This window comes from Lampris incognitus, chromosome 18 (assembly GCF_029633865.1).
Source record: "Lampris incognitus isolate fLamInc1 chromosome 18, fLamInc1.hap2, whole genome shotgun sequence".
Taxonomy (NCBI): domain Eukaryota; kingdom Metazoa; phylum Chordata; class Actinopteri; order Lampriformes; family Lampridae; genus Lampris; species Lampris incognitus.
Window position 1 is genome coordinate 28,386,022 of NC_079228.1, and position 18,133 is coordinate 28,404,154.

At 44.0% G+C, this 18,133-nt stretch overlaps 1 protein-coding gene across 1 annotated transcript in view; it reads left to right on the forward strand.

Moving 5' to 3' along the window:
- Positions 1-16,698, forward strand: part of LOC130128682 (dolichyl-diphosphooligosaccharide--protein glycosyltransferase subunit STT3B) — a 100,597-nt gene extending 83,899 nt beyond the window's left edge. The window contains exons 8-16 of the mRNA XM_056298365.1: positions 2,142-2,190; positions 3,683-3,837; positions 4,676-4,887; positions 5,654-5,841; positions 9,511-9,682; positions 10,304-10,477; positions 10,962-11,075; positions 15,473-15,679; positions 16,275-16,698. Coding sequence (XP_056154340.1) covers positions 2,142-2,190; positions 3,683-3,837; positions 4,676-4,887; positions 5,654-5,841; positions 9,511-9,682; positions 10,304-10,477; positions 10,962-11,075; positions 15,473-15,679; positions 16,275-16,349 — 1,346 coding nt within the window. The 3' untranslated portion in view covers positions 16,350-16,698. The remainder of the gene's footprint in view (positions 1-2,141; positions 2,191-3,682; positions 3,838-4,675; positions 4,888-5,653; positions 5,842-9,510; positions 9,683-10,303; positions 10,478-10,961; positions 11,076-15,472; positions 15,680-16,274) is intronic.
- The last annotated feature ends 1,435 nt before the right edge of the window (positions 16,699-18,133 follow it).

An 18,133-nucleotide genomic window follows, 5' to 3' on the forward strand; every position in this document is an offset into this window, starting at 1 on the left:
TGCAGATGAACTGGCTGTGAACATCTTATTTTGCTCATGAATATCCCTGCCGGTATGCATGAATAAACAAGACATGCTGAATATTACCATGGAAACTGAGCCTGCCATGAAAACTGGCAGTAAATGAACAAGGTGTATGCATGCCTCAGTACCCTGTCTGGTACTGGTCTCGATATCTTCGGTTTCACATGATCAATGACATTAAAGCTTGTCAGGGTTATTGGACAGGGGATATGATACTGTGGATATGTCCAAAGACTTGTAGGTCAGGTGAATCGGCCATACTGCCTTGTCCCTAGGTGTGTGTGTCGGCCCTGTGATGGGCTGGCAGCCTGTCCAGGATGTCTCCCCACCTGTTGCCCAGTGACTGCTGGGATAGGCCCCAGCATCCCATGACCCTACTTATTGGGTAATGGATGGATATGATATTTGCAAGTAAAAATGTTGTGTAAATAGAACGCTGATGTCCTGAATTAAACAAACAAACAGCAACAATGTTGCGTGAGCAGGAACACTGTATCAGGATAGTGTACCTTCTGTTTCCTATCTGACCTCCAGTAAAACTTTGTATATTCAAACCCTTGGAAAAAGATGGTCCCTCGGTAGAAGGAGGGTTGTTTTAAAGATTCAAGTTGTTGTTTTTTTGTTTTTTGTTCCATGAAGATCTTCCAACCAAACAGGGTTGTCGCAGTGTGCTTTACTGAGCAATTAATTGACACGAACTAAAAAAACAAAACTAAATACAACATTTAAAATGAGGCCAAAGCTGTGTGTGTGTGTGTGTGTGTGTGTGTGTGTGTGTGTGTGTGTGTGTGTGTGTGTGTGTGTGTGTGTGCATGCATTCACACTCACATGCTTTTGTGTGTTTGTGTGTGCACGCACGTGTCAATGAGAGTACTCAGGCAACAGTTCGTAGCACAGAAACGTATTAAAATTCCAGATCAAAGCTTATCCAGAATAAGACATTTGCATGCGCGAGTGAAATGCCCTGCGCTGTCTCATTTGCAGTTTAAATGCTCTCAGTTAAATATATAAACAAGTCAATTCAAGCAATTAAGCACCATCAATAGAATATATTTTCCCCTTCTGATGCACACTCCACCGGGTATTCCCATTCAGCAGAACGCCTTGGAAGTACGGGAAAACACATACCTGCTTAACACACGGCAGTCCCCGTTACACACCTACTGCGTAGTCTAGGAGTCTTTTCTCATTCCTTTGGGTCTTCAAAATAATGTACTCACATAACAGAATTTGAATTACAATAATAATAATTATACATTTTATTTGTGGGTGCTTTTCAGAGCACTCAAGGACACCTTACATAACAGTAAAAAACAAGCAGCAGCACTGTATCATACGGCACAAAATCAAAACAAAGCAGGCGAGACAATAAAAAGTTAATACAACAGATAAGCATAAAATCATCATCTGCACAAAACTCAATGAAGCGTGGATCAGACTGAATATGCCAGTTTGGAAAAAAAAAGTATATTTAGGTTTTTTCCTACACTGAAAATAGACTGACTGAACTGTAGACTTCTCCTTTTTCACCTCAGGCAAGTGCAGTAACTTAGGAAACTTACACTTAAGTCAAATAGTATTTGCAATAAATACCTAGTTTTTCTTTCTTTATAGCACATGATGTAACAAATTAGTTGGCTGTGTCACAAATGGCAACACAATTAGTGGGAGAAAGTTTAGCCTGTTTTTACACAATTTCAAGAGGACTTCTCCGACTGACAGCGTAGCGTGCCTGAATTTGTGCCAGTGCAGCAAACCCCACCAGTCTGGTGTTCAAAAGAGGTGGAACCAACAAAATATTTTGGAAAAAGTAATAAACCCAGATTTGATAGATATAACTTTATGCTTCACAATCACCTCTCCCTCTCTCTCCCTCCCCCACTCTCTCTCTCTCTCTCTCTCTCTCTCTCTCTCTCTCTCTCTCTCTCTCTCTCTCTCTCTCTCTCTCTCTCTCTCTCTCTCTCTCTCTCTCTCACACACTCACTCTCTCGCATTCACTTCCTGCGTCCCTGTGGGCAGTCCTCACAGGCTGATTCTAATGGAATTATGCAAAGCAAAACAAATGGCTTGGCAGAGCCCCCTGTTCTTTCATTTATTTACTCTGTTTGTTCATTTAGGTTACATCGCTCCTTGGAGTGGCCGTTTCTACTCGCTGTGGGACACTGGGTAAGCTCTGCTGACCTTCAGACTCTCTCCGCTGAAGGATCAGTTGCTCAAATGAGAGAGAGAGAGTGTGTGTGTGTGTGTGTGTGTGTGTGTGTGTGTGTGTGTGTGTGTGTGTGTGTGTGTGTGTGTGTGTGTGTCCACATGAGGTCTCTGAACTTCACAGTACCGTCTCAAAGGAGAAAAAAACCCACAGGGAAGGCTAGCCACCAGACTGATGTCTTAATTCCAAATAGCGCCGGGTGCCCTGTGCACTCCACTCGGCGAGTGGAGAGTCTGATTCAAGCAGTAAGGCACAATCAATCCTCTCAGCCCTCTGCTGACTGAAGCAGTAAGGGATGGCCCCCCCCCCTTTTATTTTTTTATTCCCTAAGAGGCAGTTTCTCGCTCCCTGATGCGCCGTGTGTTTTCCTCGTTCTGTGCCGTAATCACAGCACACTAGAAAGAGAAATATTTAAAGTGACATGGAGACAGCGGCGTGATAACCCAGCATAGCAAATAAACAAGGAACACACACACACACACACACACACACACACACACACACACACACGGATCAATAAATGAACGGCAAAAGAACAGCATTGCTCATCTCCGCCACTGGAGTTGTTTGTGTTGTACCACAGGGCTCCTGGGGAGGTCAGGCGATGCTGTCCGTTTTTATTTGTTAAATTCTGTTAATTAGGAAGATGTGTTGCTTAATATGTTTTTATCTCGCCTCACGTCCTTACCCCAGTGTGATTCACGGTCTTTTATTATTCCGCTCTGTTTTTTTCTACCATCGCTTTCTCCCTCTTGTCTTTGTTCTATCTTCATACTTCTCTCTCTCTCTCCTCTCTTCTCTCCCTTCTAGCTGTTTCTACCCTTTTTTCTGTCTTCAACTCTTTCCTCTCCTCTCCTCTCCTCTCCTTTCCGTTTGTTCCTTTTTGGCCCCTGCCTGACTGATTCTCTTTTGGATTTTCCCCCCTTTTACTCCCCAATTGTATCCGGCCAATTACCCTACTCTTCCGAGCCGTCCCTGTCGCTGCCCCACCCCCTCTGCTGATCTGGAGAGGGCTGCAGACTACCAACTGCCACCTCCAATACATGGGGAGTCGCCAGCCGCTTCTTTTCACCTGACAGTGAGGAGTTTCGCCTGGGGGACGTAGCGCGTGGGAGGATCACGCTATTCCCCCCAGTCCCCCCCTCCCCCCAAACAGGCGCCCCACATCCAGCTTCCCACTGGCAGACACGGTCAATTGTGTCTGTAGGGACGCCCAACTAAGCCGGAGGTAACGCGGGGATTCGAACCGGCGATCCCCGTGCTGGTAGGCAACGGAATGGACCGCTATGCTACCCAGACGCCTTTTGACTGATTCTCTCTGCAGCTTTGTGTCCAGTTGCATTAATCTCTGTGTCTTTCTCTTTGTAATCTGTCTTTGTGTTTCTCTCCCCTCTCTCTCTCTGCCCTCCCACCCCGTACTCTCCCTATTCTTCATTCTCTCTCTCTGTTCAGTTATGCTAAGATCCACATTCCCATCATAGCGTCGGTGTCGGAGCACCAGCCCACCACCTGGGTCTCCTTTTTCTTCGACCTCCACATCCTGGTGTGCACTTTCCCAGCTGGCCTCTGGTTCTGCATCAAGAATGTCAACGACGAGCGAGTATTTGGTATGAGCCTCCAGGGAAAATGGGCTTCAAAATATTGCAGCGTCTCAGCGATTTCATTACAATAGGCTTACAGTTGCCATTTGGTGTTTCCCAGATAGTCTTGTTGATTTTGTTAAACATTAACCTTGTCTTTTCCACTTTTAAGTACACACGGTCAAAGAAATGGTTGAAACTCGTATCTCTGGAGACACATTTTCCTCTGCTGGCTTTAGAAATCAATTCTTTCTCTACCCGTCTGTATCTCTCCCAGCTTCCCCTCTGTTTCATCAGAGAACAAAGGCGACTGGGCTTTCCGGTCTGTTTTATTAAAACGGAGGGGAAAAAAGAACCAATTAAAACTTAAACGTTAACTGAGTAAGGTGGTCCAAATGAAGGGCAGACAGCTTCTGGCTGCCAGAACCAAAGTCCCCAAGCGGTCTGCTTTCCTCTGAATTAATCAGCCAATTAAAGCTATTGATTAGCCACATACCTGTTGAGCCTGGTTGGGATTTTCAAGGACAAAAGGCAGGCCACACTGTTCCTTTAGGATTAGAGCTGCATAAGGACACCTCAGACTGATTAGACTGCATCTCTAAAACTCTCTTTCTCTGTCTCGCCCTCTCTTCCTCCCCCCTTCTGCCTCACCCTTCCCTTTTTCTCCTCCCTTTCCCCCCACCCCACCCCTCTGACCTCACCTTTTCTTTGTCTGTGGTCACTCATCTTCTGTCTCTCTCTCTTTATAATGTCACTGAGATCGCCCCACTCGCTCTCTCTTGGCTTCATTTCTTCCCCCTTTCACTTTTTCTCTCTGCCCCCCCCTCCAACCCCCATCTGTTTTGGTTTCTCTACTGCCCTCCAGTGGCGTTGTATGCCATCAGCGCGGTGTACTTTGCTGGGGTGATGGTGCGCCTGATGCTGACTCTCACGCCAGTGGTTTGCATGCTATCAGCTGTGGCCTTCTCCAGCGTCTTCGAGCACTACCTGGGGGACGATATGAAAAGGGAAAACCCCCCTGCCGAGGACAGCAGCGATGAAGACGACAAGAGGAACCCTGGGAACCTCTACGATAAGGTTACAGAAGAGAGTGGTCTGACTTTCAGAATAGACCATTATAGTTTGTTATAGTTAGTCCTTGCTGAAAGTGCAAGATAGTGTGCAGCTGGAGCCGATTGGGGCAATCTAGCTCAAGGACACTTCAGCGTGCTTGTTTTTTTTTTTTTCTCTCTCTCTCTTCTTGGCCCGCTCAGTGAAATGGCTATGTTAAGTTGAATGTCGCCTCACTGCCCTATACGTGAATGATGAGGAGAAAAAAATGGTGATTCAAAATCTATTGTTGGGGCTGTCTGTAGTCAGAGTTCAGCTGTGATAGCTTCAGGATGTGTATGTAGGCATGTTTTGAATTTTAGAGTAAGAATTGGTGTGGGATACCAATACATGACAGTGTTCCCTTCTACTCAGCACCCTCTGCTCATAAGGGCTTCAGATAAACCAGGTTCTGTTGTAGTCTAATGTAATATTTGCATCAAATTTTTTTGTATAACACATCAAAAGCAAACCCAGGGGACTCACAAACATTATATTTGTTGTCAAGACAGTTGTCAGCAAAAAGCTTATGCTGCTAATCTACAGCAATATGTTGCAGATTGGCAGCAATATGCCTCACTGACTTCATCTTCGAACCCGAGATATTAATCTCCCCAGACAATGCAGAATAACTGAGGATGCTGTAGGATACCATGCTCGTGTTCCTCATTCAATAATTCATCCCACTCAATAATTCATCCGCATGGAATGCCATCGGCCCATCCTTAGTAATAACATTTGTCTCCCCCTGCAGGCTGGCAAGGTGCGCAAACACGTGTCGGAGCAGGAGAAAGCAGAAGAGGGACTGGGGCCAAATATAAAGTCTATAGTCACCATGTTGATGTTGATGCTGTTGATGATGTTTGCCGTCCACTGCACGTGGGTCACAAGTAACGCCTACTCCAGTCCCAGTGTGGTGCTGGCCTCTTACAACCACGATGGGTAATAACACCTCTACAAGAGTAGATACACGCACAGAAAACACTCGTCATTGCTTACCTTAAGTCTAATTTGTCATGGAAACTAAACAACCACCAGTCCCAACATCACTGAAATAACTTCGAATACTATGGGCTGGTTTACCTCGTTTTACATCTTAATTAGATCGTGCATATTTACAGAAAGGGCGGCATGGTGGTGCAGTGGTTAGCACGGTCGCCTCACACCAAGAAGGTCCTGGGTTCGAGCCCCGGGGTAGTCCAACCTTGGGGGCTGTCCTAGGTTGTCCTCTGTGTGGAGTTTGCGTGTTCTCCCCGTGTCTGTGTGGGTTTTCTCTGGGTGCTCTGGTTTCCTCCCACAGTCCAAAGACATGTAGGTCAGGTGAATCGGACATGCCAAATTGTCCCTAGGTGTGAATGTGTGTGTGTGGGCCCTGTAATGGTCTGGCGGCCTGTCCAGGGTGTCTCCCCGCCTGCCGCCCAGTGACTGCTGGGATAGGTTCCAGCGACCTTGAGTAGGATACGCAGTCTGGATAATGAATGGATGGATGTTTACAGAAACTCTCACAGTGCAGTACTGTTAATTTTGTCAGCTGTTTTTTTATTTAGTCTTATTCTAAGTCATGTGTCAAATGTCCTTTGTCAGTTTTTATCATATTTATTCAACCTCATCCTGTTTTGATAAGTCAAGTTTTAGTCGACTAAAAGTCTGGGCATTTTAGTCTTATTTTAGTCAAAGAAAACCATAATTATTTTAGTGTAGTTTTAGTCAGTGAAAACTGTTGACATTTTAGCCTTTTTTAGCCATCAGATTAAACTGAACAGTTCAGTCATTCTAGTCTAGCCAAAACCAATCATTTTTGTAATTGTAGTCAAACGTATTTCACGTAAGATTTAATCTTTTCTGATGAAAAGCACAGGTAGGCTATAAAACAGCCTACATAATGTAACATCACCGCCTTAATAGTTGTCTTTAATATAGCTAAAAAAAAACAAAAACAAGCTAACCTTATCACCAAGACATTATACATGCTCAATTTCTTTGTGGTGAAATATGCAGCACTAGATACACTTGACGGTTAAAGCAACACTAATGGCAATTTAAAAAACTTTAACTCCCCTGGAATGTTTCTGCTAGCTTCTTACTTTGTTGTCTTCTTGTCTGACATTATTATGATTCCGCACACGTCGGCTAAACTCTGATTCATTCGTCTGTCTCATAGAAGCGGCTGCAGTCTGCCTGCTAGCTTCAGCACGGGAGGGTTCGTTTGTTTTAAAACCAGCATAGCGGGAGTGGGTGGTGGTTTGTGGGTCGCTCCTCGTTAACAGTAACAGCTGTCTCCGTGTCTGAGCCACTAACAGCTGTAAAGTGACAAGTAAATTTAGAAGAAGAAAAAAACAGTCTATAATGTTTTGTCTCCTTTTTTTTTATCAACAAAAATAAAGAGATTTTGGTAAAGTTTTTATTTTTTAACTACATTTTAGTCTCATCTTTTTTTCATGAACAATATTGCATGCAGTGCTTAATGTATAATAGGCACCTTGTACCGTTTAGAAAGGTGCAATATAAATAAAGTTTATTATGATTGTAAATCAAAAAAGGTCCTGGGTTCGAGCGCCGGGGTAGTCTAACCTTGGTGGGTCATCCCGGGTCATCCATTGTGTGGAGTTTGCATGTTCTCCCCGTGTCTGCGTGGGTTTCCTCCGGGTGCTCCGGTTTCCTCCCACAGTCCAAAGACATGTAGGTCAGGTGAATCGGCCGTACTAAACTGTCCCTAGGTATGAATGGGTGTGTGCATTTATGTGTGTCAGCCCTGTGATGGCCTGGCGGCCTTGTCCAGGGTGTCTCCCCGCCTGCCGCCAAATGACTGCTGGGATAGGCGCCAGCATCCCCGCGACCCTGAGAGCAGGATAAGTGGTTCGGATAATGGATGGATGAATTATTATTATTATTATTATTATTATTATTATTGTTGTAAATCAGGAGGTCCCAGAACACAGACAGGGTGCTGTTCCGGCGGGTTAGAGGGAGAGAAAAAGTCATGGAGCGCATCAAAATTAAGTCACAAAAGTCATAAAACTAAACAAAACTGTCATTACAAACAAAGCATTATTTATTTACGTTTATTAATCAGAGCAGTCAGAATAATCACTCAAAATTAGTAGGGGGGGAGTGGATTGCTGCAGTGAGGAAATGGAATTAGGGCTGAAAGTTATGTTTACAGCCCCAAAACGCAAGCAGGCTAAGAAACCAAACTAAGTGACATGTTCTGTCTATCTGTATATTAACGATGTGCAGTTCAGGGTTTTTTAATACCTGCACCCACCCAACCCATTATGAGAGCCAATCAGCACTACCCCATCCGCTAAAATATGTGTTAATGAACCACCGCGACCCGACCCGCAAACCTCAAAAATTTAGCCTAGGCTACAGCAAAGTGAGCAGTGTAGGACTATTTCGTTTCTAGGCTGTTTGCCCAGCATAACACACTGAATGCAAGGCATCACCTATCTTATCTTAGCCCAACAGCGTCTGGGTCTAGGCAACTAAATAAACACACGAGTTGTTCCAAACAGTGTTCTTTATTGTTGAATAGCAGCAAAACAAGCAACCTATCATTAAAGACATGAACTCTGTCTCTGTACACACACACACACGCACGCACGCACACACGCGCGCGCGCGTCTCTTGTTTCTAACCAAAAAAAGTTTTGGCAGTGTAAACAAAAGCTACGGATACCACTTAGGGAGAAATCTCGTAGGTGAACCCGCAACACTCTAAAACTATGCACTGACTAAAACCACAGCCTCAAATTGATGATAAAGCTGCTTGTGTGCGTACATGTGTGTGCTTGAGTGACAGAACGGGGGGAAGAGAGGGTGGAGTCATAATGCACAGCCTAGCCTATTGCATGCAATGTTTCTGCCCACCTGCCTGAGCCTGGTATTTTCTAGTAAGCTTACCTGAACATGCCCGACCCGTGGGTCAACCCGTGCACCACTACTGTCTATCGATCTCCTCCGCTCCATTTAAATACTATCGACAGCATCACTATCACCACCCTGTTGATTCGCCAAAACAACTTTGGCCTGCTTAGGGTCTGACTGGCCTACTGGTTTGAAGAAATTTAACATATTCGATTGTCTTTTTGACATTTTACCAGTTTCCTCCTTGTTACTAAGGTTATCCTAATTCATTTTACCAGTTTCCTCCTTGTTACTGAGGTTATCCTAATTCATTTTACCAGTTTCCTCCTTGTTACTGAGGTTATCCTAATTCAAATCACAGTAACATTAGCTCATGTGACATGCACAAAATTCGTGCTTCATGCATCAGATTTAAAATACACCCGCCTAATTCCCTTTTTTGTTCGCGCACACACACACACACACACACACACACACACACGTGCACACAAAATTATATACCTAACAGTTAATTTGTTGTCTGACTTGATGTTTGCTGCAGTTCAAGGAGATTGTCTCTGGGAAGCAATGCCGATTTTTAAGTTTACATTTATGTGTTTTTTGAGCTGTGTCAATTTATTATACATGTGCTATTTTCAGGTGTTGTTGCCGTTCGAATTCACAATCTGAACTGAAATATTAATAGCTGTGGAAGCCTTGTGCATGTCAGCCGTGTTCCACATCAACCTTGTTCCTCCGCCCCCAGGACACGCAACATCCTGGATGACTTCCGGGAGGCCTACTATTGGCTGAGGCAGAACACAGATGAGCATGCCCGGGTTATGTCATGGTGGGACTACGGCTACCAGATAGCGGGCATGGCTAACAGGACCACCCTTGTAGACAACAACACATGGAACAACAGTCACATAGCACTGGTGAGCTTTCTCTGTCTGTCCATCTGCCCCTTTTCTGTCTCCGTGTATGTGTGGTTCTCTCTTTTCCCTCTTTTTGTGCCTTTTTCCTGCTCGACTGCACGTGCACTGAAATTTGCACGCAGATCTTCGAGCAGCCGTTGGTTGGTTGATGACTGATCTTAATGCCCTGACATTGCTCTGTCTTTAATCATTTGTTGCTACACTGTGTGAAATTGCCCTTTTTTCCCCCTCCTTCATTTCAACTGTTTCCCCCTGACTTGAGCATGTGGAGGATTTTCAGTCAGTGGCTGTCAGATTCTTTGGATATGATCATTTAGGTCCCCAAGTGCTGGAGAAGATGGAGGAATGTTTGTTGCACTGGTATCATCTTCTTTCTCTCTCTCCGTCTCTTCCTGCTACTCCTCTCTGTTCACCATCTGTTGCGGGAGGTTTTGATGACTGCATAATGAATTCCTGTCGAACAACTGCTGTTTTTGCTACTGTTTGGGTACAGTGCCATCTGTGTTGTGGGCACTGTACAATATGAAAAGGAGCTGCTTGGTGCGCAAGACAGACTTTCAGAGGAAGGTGAAATCAAAGTATACCCACACATCACACATCATCTTTTCCTGCCCTCCCCAGGTGGGCAAAGCCATGTCGTCCAACGAGAGCGCGGCCTACAAAATCATGAGGTCGCTGGATGTGGACTATGTGCTGATTATCTTCGGAGGCGTGATTGGCTACTCAGGCGATGACATCAACAAGTTCCTGTGGATGGTGAGGATAGCGGAGGGAGAGCACCCCAAGGACATCAGGGTGAGTGTGTGACAGCTGCGGCAACAGCGCCTGCCTTCTGGATCATCAAGGACACCTAGTCACTGATTTATAATCCCTTTGTCCCACTGATTAGTTCAGTAAACATCTACATTTTGTGATTCACTGGCAAGTGAAGGCCCAAGGATACCCTCCGCTTCGAGCTTTAATTATATTTTGAAAGAGTCAGAACATAAGAGGTCTTTGGTGCATTTTTTTGTATTATAGACAAATGCTACATTTGGTTAGGAGGAAATCCAGTTGAAGAAGTAGTTGTGTACAAAGTCTTGGCACAAATAGTCCAGTTAATCGACTCTTCTCTGGACGAACTTCAATGCACAAAATCTCAGATGCCATTTTTTTTCCAGCTGTAGCCATTCATATTAGTCTTATTGCATCCTTGGTGTGAATTTGGGTGCACTTCAAATCTCTCCACATGTATTCACCTGTTACGCCTCCTTTTCCTTGTGCTTCATGTACCCTTTAGGAGAGTGATTATTTCACCCCTCAGGGAGAATTCAGGGTGGACAAGGCCGGCTCACCCACGCTGCTCAACTGTCTCATGTACAAGATGTCCTACTATCGCTTCGGTGAAATGCAGGTGAGAGAACAGCTGTCACCAAAGGTGTGAAGTGGTACTAACTTTCTAGCAAAGCCACAAATGCAAAATTTGTTATTTTTGTGAGTCACTAAGAAGATACTTTTGTTCCATGTTTATAGTCGAGCTCTAGGTTACAGACTGAGCTCTTCTTACCAGAGTTTTTTTACAAGTGGATTATTTATAATCCACCTTTTAAACTAGAAGAGTGCACTCAGTAGAGTGCCGATCCCCACCAGGCATATCTCCCCCTCTGCGGTGCTCGGACTTGGGCGCCAAACCAGCTGAGGATTTAGCACTCAGTTGTGGTATAAAGCAGGTTTTTCAAAGGTTTGAATCAGCAACCATGAGAGGGCCTTGATTATACAATCATAACTATGCATAAAACTGACAGGCCCAGTAGAATGTGAGAGTAGCAGCGGACAGATACATGCACACACAGACAGAAAATTTGTGTTGTTCTAGTGTCTTTATTGATTTTTCATTATACAAACTTCAGCATTATAATGCAATATGTTGCATTATATTGTGCGGCACGGTGGCGCAGTGGTTCAAGTGGTTGCCTCACAGCAAGAAGGACCTGGGTTCAAGCCCTGGGGTAATCCAACCTTGGTGGGTCATCCCGGGTCGTCCTCTGTGTGGAGTCTGCATGTTCTCCCTGTGTCTGTGTGGGTTTCTTCCGGGTGCTCCAGTTTCCTCCCACAGTCCAAAGACATGTAGGCCAGGTGAATCGGCCATACTAAATTGTCCCTAGGTGTGTGTGTGTGTGTGTCTGTGTCCTGCCGCCCAATGACTGCTGGGATAGGCTCCAGCATTCCCGTGACCCTGAGAACAGGATAAGCTGTTCAGATAATGGATGGATGGTTATTGCACTGCAAGTTTTAACATTACCTTACTAATTCTCTCTCTTAACATCTCCCTTGTGTTTAGGGCCAAAGTCAGTATAAAGTATACGACAATATCAGTTACACAATTCAATGACACTGCTAACAAAGTAAGGCTATAAATAAACAAAAAGCTAGACCATTGCAACAGATTTTCAAAACATGCATCCATCCCCTTCTGGGGTGTACATTACTTTAATTCTAATATCCTACCCTGAGTTTTCCTCCTGTAGAAGCTCTCGTATATCTCCACATTTCATAAAATCATTAAATGGTTTCCAGATTCTCTCATAAACACCCAATTTGTTTTTCAGGATATGTGGTATTCTCTCCATTGACATACATTGTGCCATATTTTTGCCTGCAGTAGAGCAAAAATCAATACATTTATATTCTTTGGTTTTCAAAATGAGATCTCTTGGGTACAAGTGTAGCAATATCATCTTGGAGTCTAGTGGCATATTCACGGACAAAATGATCATGATGTTATTGATCGCTTCCCTCCAGAAATCCTTAATTTTGTCACACACACAAATACAATGTATGACTGTTCTTTGGGCCTCATAACATTTAAAACAAGTGTCAGGTATATTGCTATTATATTTATTCAGTTTGACAGGGGTTACATAAGTCCACACCAAACGTACAGGGGTTACATAAGTCAGCACCAAATGTATTGAAGTAGCTTTAAATTTTTGTTAGCTGTCAGTATTTGAGCCTCATCAAACGCTATATGTTCCAATTATTATTTGAGATGTCCTCTTATAAATCTGCCCTCCATGCATCAAGTTTGAATAATGAGGTCTCATTAGAGCCAGATGCAAGCCAGTTGTATATTAATGGAATCAAGCTATTACTATTGTAATTCTTGGTAATATTTCTTGTAAGGATGAAAGTGCAGGAATTACCAATGACTGGTTTTGCATAGAAGCGATAAAACTCCTCAATTGCAGGTATTAAAAGAAATGCTTCCTTGGGATGTTATTGACAAACACAACATTAACTTTTCCTCCATTTTGCCTTCCATGCCTGCCTGGTTGCCTCGTTTCTATTGGCCATGCAGGTATTCATCATAGCGAGATCAGCCTCGTTGAACTTTGGCTGCAGTGCAAAGTTGCGCCCGCGCTTTGCCTGATGTGGTGAAAAGCCGTCATGGCACAGCGCGAGCCATTGGAAATAATGGGTTTCAGAGCGCAGCGCTGTTGTTGTCCCGTTGTGTCTGAAAGCCCCATCAGATCGGGCAGCAACAGAAAGCAGCGTTAAGCGAGCTAGAAAGTGAACGAAGAGAGGGAGTGGTGGTAGCGAGAACAAAGGTTTTGAATCACTGCAACTATAAGAGGTTCTTGATCATACAGTCATAACTGTGAACAAAATATATTAGGCTGATAGGTCCAGTAGTATGCGAGATTAGCTGCAGAGGGACACACACAAACACGTGGCCAAATACAATATCCCCCCCAGGCTACCGCTTGACGAAGGTAATGAAAAAGAGTTTGCGCCTTGCAGCTCAACTAGAAACTGAAAACTACTAGCCATCAAAAGTGTAAAATCTCATGCTCCCACTACACACTTTAAAGCAGGGCTGACTGGCATAGAACCAATTTCTCATTTTTACCTGAATGCTGACCTCTATCATTTAGCAATGTGAAAAACAGCACTGAAACAAAATGGACACATAGCGAGGGACATTCTCAAGAAGGCCATCAAAAACACTCGGTCTACCCATCTTGTGTGTTTATATGTGTATGTGTCCATTTCAGTATGGGAGATAGCCGATGACAGATATATATATATGTAGGAGCGGAGTTGCAAGGTTCCAAGGCCTAGGATGTAAACAGAGCCCAGCCAGCAGCTCCAGGGAGATGAGGAAATGACAGGGTATGCTTTCAGCCTCCACCTTCAACAGGCAGGCAGCCAAAGCTCTGGTGTCGCACTCTTAGCTGTCTCATGCTACAGAGGAGATGAAGAGTCTTGGGCACAGGAGGAACAGGAAGAGGGAAGTGGCCAGGAATTGGATTAAAGAGGATGGGAGGTATTAAATTTCTTGGTACAGGACACAACATGGGCAAAACAGATACTTGGTGGACATCATGAACAAGACAGCAAGTGGGGTGGGGTGAACCAAAGTACAGGGCAGTTGAGAATGCAGTTTATAGTGCTGAGCAAATGGAGTGGAGATTAAAGGATAATACTGATGGTGCATAATACAGCACGGGACAGAGCGCAGTCTAGATTTACCGCCTAGAGAGTTACCGCATGGAGATGAAATCTGAATGTACCCCAAACTCTACCTCTTTATCTCTGTTTCTAAGCCTACATGTGAAACGCTGCACAGTGCCAACTGTTACTACAAAGAAAAACAACCGATTCTATGCCACCCAACGGCACGCTGACAATGTGGCAAAGACGTGACATTGTCTTCTGAATACATAATGAGTATTGCGGCAATTGTGTGAAAATCCACTGCTTCGTCATCAGGATTCACAGTTTAACTTAGACTTTGTTAATGGTGCAGCCTAAAATTCCTTCCCTGGCTACAGATGTTACTCAATAAACAACGTGTCAGAAATGATTTTCTCCTCCTCTGCATACTGTGACAAAGTTTAAAGGCGCATAGATGTTGAGGAATATCAGATCCTTGTTTACAGCTGCAGCACTGCGGTGGTACAAGGACATTAATAGCACCAAAGCTTTATCGACGAACGTTTGTTACTACTAATACGAGGATAAAATGTGTTGATCTATGTTACTTTCACTTAGTTTAATGGCATGAAGAAGATGCCAAGGCAAATGTAGAGAAAACTGGGACACAGAAAGAGAGAGAGAGATGATGTTAAAGTAAGAAAGAGGGAGGATATGGAGGGAGCAGGGCAGAGGGAAGAGAAGGGAACAGAGTGATTGGTTTTGTGAGAAAAAAGGAACTGACAAGGGCAAAGTAGATCCCAGAAGGACCTGGTGAAGCAGACTGGAAGAGGAAGAACAGAGAGAATAAAAAGGGAGAGGTGATGTAATGAAAGTGCTCTGGGGATCCCCGCAATGAGCGCGTGCTCCAACTTCCATCCTGCTGTGTTTGTGTTTACAATCCAGCCCACGCATCCTCGTCCTTTCCCATCATGCACCGTGTTAATCCAGCAATTTACGTGTGTTGTGAGTTGGACTAAACTTGAGCAGAAGGGATACGTTGACATTTTGAATTATAGTTAAGTCTTCCCCACATACTTGTAAAAAAATCTACCACGATCCTTAGGGTAATAGAAGAGGAGCAAAATTTCAAACATAAAGTGACTTTGACAATACACATTAACACATTGTACAAAGAGACAACCACAAAAATACTACTCAAACTGTGGCCGTCATTAAATCCCATTAATACTCATTTGATAGCTACTTTTTCAACCAAAGGACATGGCTGCCTGCAAGTTCACAAATCAGATGTCAACATACTTGCTTGAGCTTAGGCACTGGTTGTCTTCAACCCACCTCAACCGCCGTACCATAACACTTTGTCCTCCCCAGCTGGACTTTCGAACGCCGCCCGGCTTTGACCGGACACGCAACGCCGAGATCGGTAACAAGGACATCAAGTTCAAACACCTGGAGGAGGCCTTCACCTCAGAACACTGGCTAGTCAGGATCTACAAGGTCAAGAAGCTGGACAACCGAGAGCCACTGGACCACAAGCTGCGTAGTATCGTGCCCAGGCAGAAGTACACCTCCAAAAAGGTAGCAAGAGGGTTTCAGTTTTACTGCTGTTTGAAATCATTCTACCACTTTTAATGGTTTGGATATGGTAGCAGAGGCTGTAGTCTGTTAGAGTGTGTAAGTCATTTCATATTCACCCCCCCCCCATACATTTTCTTCAGTAAATATAAATGTTTCTCTGACCTCATTTTCTGTGTTTCAAGTGAAACTCCACACTGAGATAAACAAAGTTCTAGCTCAGTTTTTGTTACGTCGCCTCCTGTCTCTCCAATATCTTTAGATTTTCTGCTCCATTCAGTCTTAAGGAGCAGAAATTCCACTGAAATCACCCAAAAATATTTCAAAACATATTTCAAACATATTTTAGTGATCACACAGAAGTTTAGACTTTATGAGTACCTCTCCTTCAACATGATACCAGAGAGCTACGGTTGCAATCTGTGATGTCATCCAAAACAGTCTCATGCTTCAAAACCAAAATGTAAACCGACTTTTTAAAGTCATTGAACTTGAACAGCCCCAGATGACAGCAGTAATGTGCAAAATTATGTTTTTACGGCAATTTTGTTTTGGTACGATTCGTACTTTTAAACTGCCATTTTTCCTCTTTAAACAGACTGCAAAGAGGAAGCGAGGACACATTAAGAACAAGCTGGCCCTGAAGAAAGGCAAGAAATTGAGCAGGAAATAGTGAAGATGAACTCTTCTAGAAAAATACACAAAAAAAAATGCAACTGCAAAGAACAACCCCAAGAAGAATACAGTGGCCATTGTGTGGAATGTCGGCGCTTTGTCTCGAGCGCTGCTCCCCAGAGCGCCCTCACTTGTTGTGGAGGTGGGAGTGTCATATTCTGGCTAGCACCGGAACCGTCGTGCGTATTATCTCGAGGAACTTTGTCTTGCTATTTTCCCCTGTTTGATTTTTGTCTTTTTTTTTTTTTCTTTCTTCCAGATTTGTTTCGGTTTTTGTTTTGGTACTTGAATGTGTGGCAAGGTACAGAGCTGCTCAACCAGGTCTAGCATCAATTAATTCTTGTGGTACACCAATTAACTACTTATCAGGATGGGGGTGGGGGGGTGACATACAAAGAACACATGACATATGAGTGGAGGCTGGGAGCATTTGCACCAAAGACCCATTGACCTTGCTCCGTGGCACATGGGAAGCCCTTACTTTTGTGAGCGTGCTGGAGTGATGGAGGAAGACTTGTTCCTGACACGTGTACCGAGGGCAGTATGCGGTATGGAGGAACGCCGTTGTCTCATCTCTTTTTTTGTCTGCCTGGCTCCCCATCTGTCTTTTCAATGAATCCTTTTGAAAAATGGCCTAATATGTAAATATGTTATGTAAAGAAAATGTCCAGAAGGGTTATAATATATTGGATTATTGTGGTGATTTTTAAATATGCAGATGATTTTGATTTCTCTTTACTTCTTTGTTGTGGTTAATTTTTTTCTTTTGTATGGCAGCAATTAGAACAGTGAATGCAATAATACTTGTATGGAGGGACTTGAGGTTTGTTGAAAGAGTGAATGTTAAATTTTACAGTGCTTTCCATCTTTCAGAAATGGCTTAGATTGTATTCTCTGCTGCTAGGGTTTTTAACAGTACGGAAGCAAGCAGTTCTGTGTAAGAAGCAAAAACATAGTGGAAATAAATTGGACCTCCCTGCCCATAGAGGGAGCACTCTAGTTCGGTAAGTGAGACTAGTGCCCCGTTACTGGTTGTCAGGACGCCGTGAACTTGGTGACTTACTGTTTTAGCACTTCTCTGGCTTGTCACGTGTTAACACTTCAGTTTAGATGCATAGACCAGCCTGAGCTTTTTGTACACTGTCGGTGGAGAATGTTCACGGCCAGTGAGTGAACTGGAGAAGTGTGCGTGCGTGCGTGCGTGCGTGCGTGTGTGTGTGTGTGTGTGTGTGTGTGTATGGTTGGAGGCAGGGTCAGTTCGTATACAAGGGTACACACTGTAATGGGAACTTCCAGATGAGAGATGCTCATTTTTAATACTTTGACCAGCAACCATCTTTGGTGTATTATCAGCCGGCTGTTTCCTGTGAGTTCCTACTCTGGGCAATGCACTGTTCTTAGCTCCTCGGGCTCCACAGACACCTGTATGTTTGTTTTTTCTTTCTGTTTGTACGCGCTTAAGTGTGTGTGCGTGTGTGTGTGTTCTCAACCAAGTGACACATCAAATGACTAACACATCATAGTGCTACTTCTTTTTTTTCTTTACCGCTCACATCCAGAATTTGTATCACCTGTTTTTTGTTCTTTGCGTTGATCTTTGTGGGGAGAGCCAGTTTATGTCACTCACGTCACCCGTTCAAGCCTCAGACCCTCTGCAGAATGTCACATTATTCAGTTACACAACGCATAAAACTGCATCTGTTGCTCGTTTTCTGCAGCTGTCAATCCAGGACAGTTTCGGATTAAGCCTTAATGTGATATAGAAAGTGTACAGATTTTGTC